The sequence below is a fragment of the Chinchilla lanigera genome, unplaced genomic scaffold (genome assembly GCF_000276665.1).
Source record: "Chinchilla lanigera isolate Chin_1 unplaced genomic scaffold, ChiLan1.0 scaffold00075, whole genome shotgun sequence".
NCBI lineage: Eukaryota > Metazoa > Chordata > Mammalia > Rodentia > Chinchillidae > Chinchilla > Chinchilla lanigera.
The window spans coordinates 988929-998209 of record NW_004955476.1 but is presented as its reverse complement, the minus strand read 5'-3'; the positions used below and the strand labels follow the sequence as shown (position 1 = coordinate 998209).

The 9281-nt window shown below is 48.6% G+C and overlaps 1 protein-coding gene across 3 annotated transcripts in view; it reads right to left on the bottom strand.

Annotated features, from left to right (window-relative positions):
* Positions 1-1759: 1759 nt before the first annotated feature.
* The window catches only part of Nav2 (neuron navigator 2), a 382236-nt gene continuing 374714 nt past the window's right edge, over positions 1760-9281 (bottom strand). For all 3 annotated transcript variants that reach the window (XM_013502962.1, XM_005401717.2, XM_005401718.2), the window contains 2 exons: positions 7593-7796; positions 1760-5159 (listed from right to left, as the gene is read on the bottom strand). In XM_013502962.1, coding sequence (XP_013358416.1) covers positions 5034-5159; positions 7593-7796 — 330 coding nt within the window. In that variant the 3' untranslated portion in view covers positions 1760-5033. The remainder of the gene's footprint in view (positions 5160-7592; positions 7797-9281) is intronic.

Below are 9281 nucleotides of genomic sequence, written 5' to 3'. Positions count from 1 at the left end.
GGAGTAGGTGGAAAAGCATCTGACAATCAGCAGGTACTTGATACATTAAAAAAACCTCTACTGCTAAGGGACCAACTCAAGGGCCAGACAGACACTGACATTGCTTGCTACTCAAAGTGTGGTCCAGGGAGCACCGCACTGGCCTCTCCTAGGAGCTCGTTAGAAATGAGAATCTGAGATGTCACCTCACCCATGTAGAACGGCTACCATGAAAATGACAAAAGTAGCAAATGCTGGCAAGGATATGGAGAAAGGGCAACTCTTCTACACTGTTGACAGAAAGTAAATTAGTGCCGGAGTTTTGGAAAACAGTATGGAAATTCCTTAAAAAATTAAAAATAGAATGATCATATGATATGTACCCAAAGAAAATGAAATCACTGTATCAAAGAGATGCCCCCATCCCCATGTTTATGGCTGCACTATTCACGATAGTGTAGAGTCAACCAAGATGCCCAGTGACAGGTGGACAGAGAAGGATAAGTTATCCAGCAATAAAGGAAAATGAAACCCTCTTGTTTGTGGTAACTTAAGCAAAACATGTAGGCCAGGCACAGAGAGGCAAAGACTGCATATTCTCATTCATCTGTGAAATTTAAACAGTTGGTACCAAGGTTGAAGAGAGGAGAACAGTGATCACCGGAGGCTGGGAAATAAATGCACTGGGGAGAATGAGTAGGAGGAGGTCACAGAATGGGTACCAAAATACAGTTAGACAGGAAGTGTAAGTGCTCCTGTACCAGGAACAGGTGAGACAGGAGTTAGGATTCTGCTAGGCAGCAAAGACAGCAGCCCTTAGGTGGAGTCTGCTGAGTCCCAACCTTGCAGGGATCTTACAAAACATCTGCCAGGTTTCCGTCAGCTGCCTGGGACCTCCCAGAGTGGGATCAGGCAGGCCATTGGGTCAAAGGCACATGGACCCGGCACAGGCACCACATGAACACTGCACAGATTGGACCCTAAAAGTGTGTAGTCTCTGGTAGGGTAGAGATGATGCTGCTTACCCAATAGCCTGAGCTCCCTTCTAAACCCATTAAAAACTCCTAGGCAAAGAGGCTTCGTGGGTATCCTACTCAGAACCTCCTCCCAGCTAGTGGGAGCTTTACTTCCTTGTCTTTATATATTTCACTCTCTTACCTTCGTATCTTTTAAATAAACTTGCTTGCACCCTCCCTCCTCCCTCCTTGATTTCACTCTTTGGCACTGTGGGGCACAACCAGCAGTCCAATAACACTAGTGGTATGAAACATAGTAGAGTGACTATGGTTTACAGTTAAATATCTATTTTACAAAGATCTAGAAGGGAGTTTGAAGGTTCCTAACATACAAAGAAATGATCCATGTTTAAGGACACGGAAATGCTAGTCATCCCGGTCTAACAGCTATGCATTGTACATATGTATTGAATTAGCACACTGTACCCCATAAATAAGTAAAACTCAAAATATTCTTGAGTGAAAAGACAACTGAGGATCTTGAGGGCCACCTGGACCTACGGAATGAGCACCTATGATTCCACAAGATGTCCCTGACTTAGAAAGCTTGACAGGGTCTGAAATCTGCATTTCTAACGAGTGCCACACAAGTTGTGGTAACTCTGGTGGGGAACCGAAAGGAGAGGGGATGTTGATGACACACTGTGAAAAAATAGGTTTGCATATGTTTTGCGTTCCCTTCCCCTAGACGAGAGCAACTTCCCTTGGCATGCAGTTGAGCTGCCAGTGGGCTTTGCTCCAGCACAGAAGGGCCAAACCACTCATTTGAATAAATAAGCATCAATTTTATTGAATTATGAATAATTTAAGACTGGTACAATCATCAGCTTTATTCTCTATGACGGGGGGCATGATCTCCAGCAGATCACTGGCAAATCCAAAAAACCTCATGACAAATGAAAATTAAATAGGGAAGGAAGGCGGGAGGAGTGGGAGGAGGATGGGAACATACCGTACACAAAATACTCAATTCCTAGTTTTCTCTTTAAAAATGGCTAGAAAAAATTCATCAAAATGCAGCACTTTAATCAATTATTTACAATTTCTATGTTACAATGAAAAAATGTACATCTTATAGAACATATTTCATAAACTGCTCCACTGGAAACAACTAGGTCAAAACAGCAAACCTTCCATTTAATATCCATGAAGTTGGATTATTTTTCCTTTTGAAGTAGATTCGCCACAGCCAAATTTGAATACACCGAATTTGGAGGTTTAGGCATTAAAGAAGAAAATAAAAAAATGTCCCCAAGGTTATGACAAAGGTCTAGGCAAGTCTTGTTCCTTGTCCCACCCCACCCCACCCCACCCTTAAATTAAAAGTTACCCCCACCTCATTTATGGCTGGCCTGTGTAATTCTTGGCAGTTTGGAAGAAAACTTTTGGCTTCCATTAGTAACTCAGCTTACATGTTGCATAGAATTTCATACATTTCAAAATTAGCCTAACAGTAGAAAAAGGCAAAATGGAAGCATTTCAGACAGAGCCCTAAATGAGTACAAAGTCACTTTGCCAAAGGTGACACTAAAGTAAAAATATGACCAAAAGAAGAAATAGGCATATTAGACAACCCTGCTTCCCGAAACTTTAGGAAGGACACTGAGTTGTGAAATCACACAAGGGCCACTACTTGGGATCACTGTTTGCCCGTAAGGCAGCACCAGGGACGCAGGTCTTGGTTCTGAGTCTGGACCCAGTGGGAGGGAAGTCTGGGGTATGGATGACAAAGAGAAGGTCTCATTAAGAAAAATAAACCCCAAAGTTTCAAATAACATTGGCAGGTGTCTACTCGCAAGGTCAGTGGGAAAACTGCCCATGAGGAGGAGGTCAAGTTCATTTCCTCCCAAATTCACAGTATGAGAGTGTAAGGTCATTGCTGGGAGATACATTGTCTGAGAAGGGCCACCCTTCAGGCTTACCAGAAGGCTCAGGGTTTGGCTCCTGGTCACAGGTTAATATATGGTTTAAAGTTTTATTAAAAACAAAAACAGAACAAGACACACTCACACCCAGATGACTCATGAAGGCTGAGCAGAATAGTCTTAAGTTGACCGACATGGAAGCAGGGACAGTGTGGAAAGGTTTTCTAGTCACCAGTTATTGGGACACATCCCCTGGCTCCTTTCAAAAAAAGAAGACAGGGGTGTCATTCCAAGTGATACTGAGCAGTTTCGGTCAAGCTCTTATGATGAGAAAATAAGAATAAAATGTCAAGACACAAACCTTCAGAAATAGAAATGCAAAAAAAAAAAAAAAAAAAAAAGGAATAAAACCCTGATCATTAACAAAAACACCCTCACTGGGCTCAGTAAAGATTCTCTATCAAGCAGAAACAAACAACTCAAAGATGTACCACACTAGGTGAAGAAAATCCCAGCGAGCCGAAGACCCAGCCCAAAGAATCAGCAGGGTCTTGCGCACTGGACCAGTGACGAAGGTCATTGTCCGGTCAGGTTGTCAGAGGGAGATGACAAAAACCTAAACAAACGGATTTTTTTTTTCCCTTTTTCTTTTTCCCATGGTCATGCAGCCACACAAATGAGTCTTGGATGAGAAAAGTCACAGCAACTTGAGGAGTTCTCCTAATGAATAGATGACTTGTTTTAGCCCTGTTTGTTTTGATGGGGAAAACGAAACAAAAACATCGGGCAGGCACAACACTCAGGTGAAGGAACACAGTTAGTACAAACCCAGTAAGGCATCGCTTTGGGAAGGGCAGCACCGAAGAGGTCAGGCAAGGCTCGGCCGGCCGAGGGCAGGGCTGGGCTGGGCTGGGCTTCCGGGAGGGCGTGGCCGCCCCTTCCCCGCTGAGCTGCGCCACATTGGTCGTGAGGAAAAGTGCAAGTCTTCTGCGAGGTGTCCTCACCACCTACCCTGAAGCTGGGGCTGGGGCGCCCGAAGTGTGATCTCAACCCTCACAGATGAGAAGGAAAGGCAAGGTCCAGGGCTCGCCCACAGGAGAAGGTCGGTCCTCAGCCATCCAAAAGGACACGAGCCGCCCCGCCCCAGCGGGAGGAGGCGAGCGTGTAGACCGGTGAAGATGGGCAACTCAAAACCAAAACAAAGCAGGACCTACCAAACCAAAGCTCAACTCCTGCGGCTCTAACTTTTACCTAAGGATCAATTCTCACCAAAGCGGAAGGAGAAACATCTTCAAAATCAAATGAGTCCGAAAGGGAGACACTCAACCTCATTGCACCAAGGTCATCCGTTCTCCAAAGCAGAACGCTTCTCAAGATACACAGTGTTTGCAGAGAAATAAAATAAAAACCAACCTGATTCATGGAGACACAGTAAAGGAGACAGACACATGCTATTCTGCACGGACAACCACACCTGCGTGCTCACACTCTTACTCGGTCACACGCTCTCATGGATCACCGGGGGCTGAGGGCCCGGAATGGGGGACTGAACTAGAACAGGCGAAATACCTCTCGGGGAAGGACGGCACTGTTTAAGAAACAGAAAAGCAGGATGCATTTGCATGTCAGGTTTCCCGGCCGGAGCTCTGCAGCACGTGGAGGGTGACCAAAGCCAGTGTCCCGCTAGCACCAGTTCTGTGACAGGCTGGGGGCAGGTCGGGTGCGGCTGCAGCTGCAGCAGACTCTGTACGGCAGGGCAGCCGTGCTGCCAACGGCACCAACTCCTTTCCTGTCTCTTTGTCCCTGGGCAGCTCCTGGCAGGATGCTGTTCGGTTTCAGAGCTTCCAGTAGGTTCTCTATCAGTGATTTTCATCTTATTTCAATGGTGATGATCCTTTCCCGAGAGAAGTATCTTCCGTGTCTTTAGGGAGGTCACAGCAACAAGGCAAAACGAGGATCAAAGTCCAACAGAAGATAGTGCAGTTCTCACTGAGGAAGGAAGCAGTCCTCGGGCGGGCGGCTGGACGAGGGGCGGGGGACTTGGTGCTTCTGCGGCTCGCAGGCTGCGTGCACCGGGGCTGGCTCAGGAAGTCGTCTTGGGGACGATGCAGAGGATATAATGGAATGGGGTGAGGAGGGGAGGTGGTGGGTGGGCCCCACAGCCAGGCCTCTGTCACAGAGTGGACTCCAGGGACGAGTCCAGGATGTCGTCATGGTGGCTGTTGCTGTTGGAGTCGCTGTCGTAGCTCTGGGGGCTGGAGTAGTTGGCCGCTTCCTGCAGCCGCATCAGCATGTTCATCTAGGGGAAGAGCAGAGAGGTGTGAGCAGCCGCCTTGGCTTGTGCCAGCTCCTCACACTCGGTAGAGATGAGAGCGTGCAGTCGGGGACAGCTTGCTAGAGTTCAAAGCCTGGCCGCTCCTCTCTCTGGCTGCATGACCTTGGGCGAGAGACTTAATCGTCTGTGTCTATTCCTTTATTGGTCCATAGTAAATCACAGTAGTACCTGCCCTATAATGTTACAGTGCAGACTGAGTCAATACCTATGCAATATTGAGGACAAAATAGAGAGTCCTTTGTAAATACTACATTTTTTTCCCCTGGGGAGGGGCACGCCTTACCTGGGCATTACCCTTTGGCTGGGTAAAGATGCCATCTTAGCGTCCTCGCTCTCAGAACATGGGCACTGTCATCAATAACATCTAGAGCACACGCTCAGCCCTTGATAAGCAGGAAGCCCTGCTGGACCCCTGCTCTGACCCCAGGCCAGCCTGGAGCTGCTCTCTTGTGGGGAGGTGGAGGAGGGGCACCAGCTCCGAGTAGAGAATAGATGTCTGGGTGATGGCTCTAGATACCTACTAATGCACTCAAGCCCCCAGAACCTCATCTGCAGGCAGGAGGACAGCAGGGTGTGTCCAGCAGGGCTGATGGAGGGGGTGGATGGGCACCATGTGCGTTAGGTGCTTAGAGACAGGTGGCCTGGCAACCTGCTTAGCATATTTGCTTCTCCCAGCTCGAAGGGAAGCACTTAGAGATCGGACTCTGCAATCTTCCCCGTCTGCATCCTAGTAGCCATTGGTTTGGGCAGGGAGAGGGGGAATTAAAAACAACTTTAATTTTCCATAAAAGTATGCATTGTATGTTTTTTACTTCACATAGCAAAGAAGATAGGGAGACAGGGCCGCTCTGGGCTAAGGTATCAAATCCTACTGCCCCTCAGATGCTACGCAGTTTCCTGCAGAAGCCAGGCCAGAGGACATGAGTGGGTATCCATCTGCAGAGCCATAGCAAGGGAGGAGGTGGCACTGAAGTGCAACAGAATCCTAGGCAGCTTGGATTTGCTATTCGCTCATCAAACATTCTTGGTGCCCCACAGCTGTAGTGCTGGACTAAAGCCAAGTCTGATCCTCACAGAGGATTCAGGCTCGTGAGGGAGAAACAGAGTTATCATGGTCCTGGGCAGACAGTATGGGACCTGGGAGAAATGCCAAACACCTCACTTGGTGAGTGAAGGTGGCCGGATTGCCACAGCTCACTTGTGGGGACCTGGATTTGGACAAGCAGTTCTGCGAAAGTCTTTTACCTAAGCTCCTTCTCAGTTCAATCTGTGAAACAAACACTGGGCTGAGAAAAGACTGTCTCAGGAAGTCTGGTCTTTCTTCTAGCTGTCCTAAAGCCCACGTTTACGTACATTAAGACCTGAGTGTGACCACACCAAAAAGACCCTGTGGCCTCAGTTTTGAGCAGTGGCTACATTACAGGCGCCATTAAAGTGTCCTTCTTTCCTCTAGAAAACCTCTGTGCAGACACTGCAAGCAGATTGTGCACAATGACACAAACATGAAATCCTTTAAAATACAGTTCTGGTTTAAACCTTCCACAGCACCCAGTTACCTCTTCCCTCTTTGTAGCCTGGCACACAACATAAATCACCTATTATTATTATTATTATAATTATAATTATTGTTTTTAATCTAGCAAATCAATTGGCTGGCAGGGACAGAACAGTAAACCAGCTGTCTTTTAATCCTGCTGTGTCTCTGTTGACTACTTTCTGTCATTAGGTAATGTAAATAATATTCTCTGTTGATTTTCTTTTTGCCATTGGTGCCAAAGAAGATCTGGGCTAGATTTCAGGCAGGATAATAGCCACTTAACCGTGGGAGGTTTGGGTATATTTGCTTTCTCTCTACTTTACGGGGTTCAGATTTGACAGGGCTGTTTGAGTGCTATGACTATGTATGGTTCTTACACTGGCAGACAGTGACAGCACTGATTAGAGGTGTGGCCAGCACCGGCCCAGGCGTCCACACCTCTCCTGGTCTATGCACTATCTCATTAGGCTTGGACGCCTGGTCCTTTGTATGCTCTTCCTTTGTTCAGTTTTCAGTGGGAGAGATGGAAGAAACAGGACAGTACATGGTAATGGTGGCATCTCAACTCCAAGGGCAAATAGTAGAGAAAATAGGTATAGGGACATTTATGTGCGGGGAGACAACATCAAACTCTTAACCTCTGACCTTACACCAGAAAAAATGTCAGGGAGTGTAAAGGCCTTGGTGAAAAACTAAAACCATGAGAGAAAATATTGGCATGCACGTCTCTAGTTTTGAGGGGGACCCAGCCTTCCAAGCCAAGCCGGGCTTAGTGACCCTGGTCCCTCGGGCATGCCCTGCACCACGCCCAACACACAGCAAGTGCCTGGGTGCTGAGCTTCTCGGAGCTGTGGACTCACCAGCGGGTCTCCTTCAGCATCGCTGGGGGGCACTTGTTTGCTGGTGGAGCCCTCCCGTGGCACAGCGTAGCCGTCGAAACCAACATCCTCAGGCCGTAGCTGCAGCAGTGGGGGCCACTCGTGCTGCTGGGGGCTGGCCACCCAGGGGTACGTGTCCATCACCCACTTGGCAGGATCCTCCCAGGGCGCGCGCCGTCCATATAGCTGAAAACAGGCAAGGAAGGAACAGTCAGGACTCGGGCTGAGACTTCTCTTGCAGTCCCAGTGGTGCAGCTTTCTGCACAAACATGCTAAACTCAGCATCAGCTCCTTCCAGAAGCCCCACCTGAGGATGTCACGCAGGACGCAGACAGCATGGGGTGCTAAGGCAGCAGACCTGGGGGTCAAAACATAGGCGTGGCTGACTAGGCTGTCTCTGCTCCTACTCACTGTGCAACTCTCACCGCTGGGCCTTTCTGGTCTGATTGGAAACACTGGCTTCTGGGAGAAAAGCAACCAGATTTGCAGCATGCCAATTTCTGTGGTGTAAATACTCACCATGGCCAATTTAAAACATGACGCCACTGAGCATGGAGTTGGAAAGGGGTGCTATCAGCTTCCACAGGGCAGCGCTAGGAACCCACAGGCACACCCACCCAAGGAAGGAGGATCTCCCACACAAGCAGGGCGCTGGGCAGCGAGGGGTCACCACAGCCCGGTTTGATGAAGACCCATCCTGACAGTGAGCCTGACTCTCAAGACGCCTCCAGCAGAACTGGTCCCTTCAGAATCCACGCCTTGGACAGAGGAGGCCCAGTGTGGGCTGTGAGATGCCGAGCACTTCTCCCCATCACGTGACTCTCAAAACTGCCCATCATAGCTGATTCTCTTTTAAAATAGTGAACACACTATGCATCTAAGTTCCTTTTCTTAAGACTTAAGATCTAAGGATACAATGATCTGAGTGACGATTGCTGGCAATTTTGAGAAACCCATATATTCTTTGAAAAACAAAAACCTAGGCTGGATAGAGGGTCCAGGTGAGGCTCTGGCTACACGCAGCCAGGTATGGTCCATGCACCTTACAGTTTGTGGGGCTCTGGGTCCTGAGCAGCACTTTATACTGCCTTGTTAAACACCAAGGCTTAGAGAGGGGAATTCTTGCTGTGCCTCTGTCTTGTGGGTTGGGACTCAGGTCCAGCGAAGCCAGAAGCCAGAACTGGAAGCCAAGTCTGTCCATCTCAATGGTCACTGGTATCCAAACAGATGAGGGAGGCAATGCTCACAGCACTGTCTGCCTGATCTTAAAGACACGTTCACTATGGGGGCTGCAGGCACAGAAATTGAAAGCTCCTGAACCACACAGGCTGTGGGGTCTCCTGATTGCTGGGCTTGTCATGTGCTCCCTCCATTCCCCACCCCTCGGGAATCCTACAGCAAGAGGCTGGGAATGGAGCAGACCGGAGCCCTGAACTGAGAAAACCACAGCTTTCTGAGTCATGGGCGGCTGAACCAGAGAGAGCTGGGACAACCTAGCTTTGCCCGTTATTTATAAGATGGGGGACAGGGCCTAAAGAGCAGGGCCAGCTGTGAAAAGTTACAGCACAGAGCTGGATTCAAACCAGGAACCAGCTTCCTTGGCTGGGCCTTTATCTCCCCACCACTGAGTGACTCCTCTTGGAGTTACTGTGTACAGACAACAGCCACACG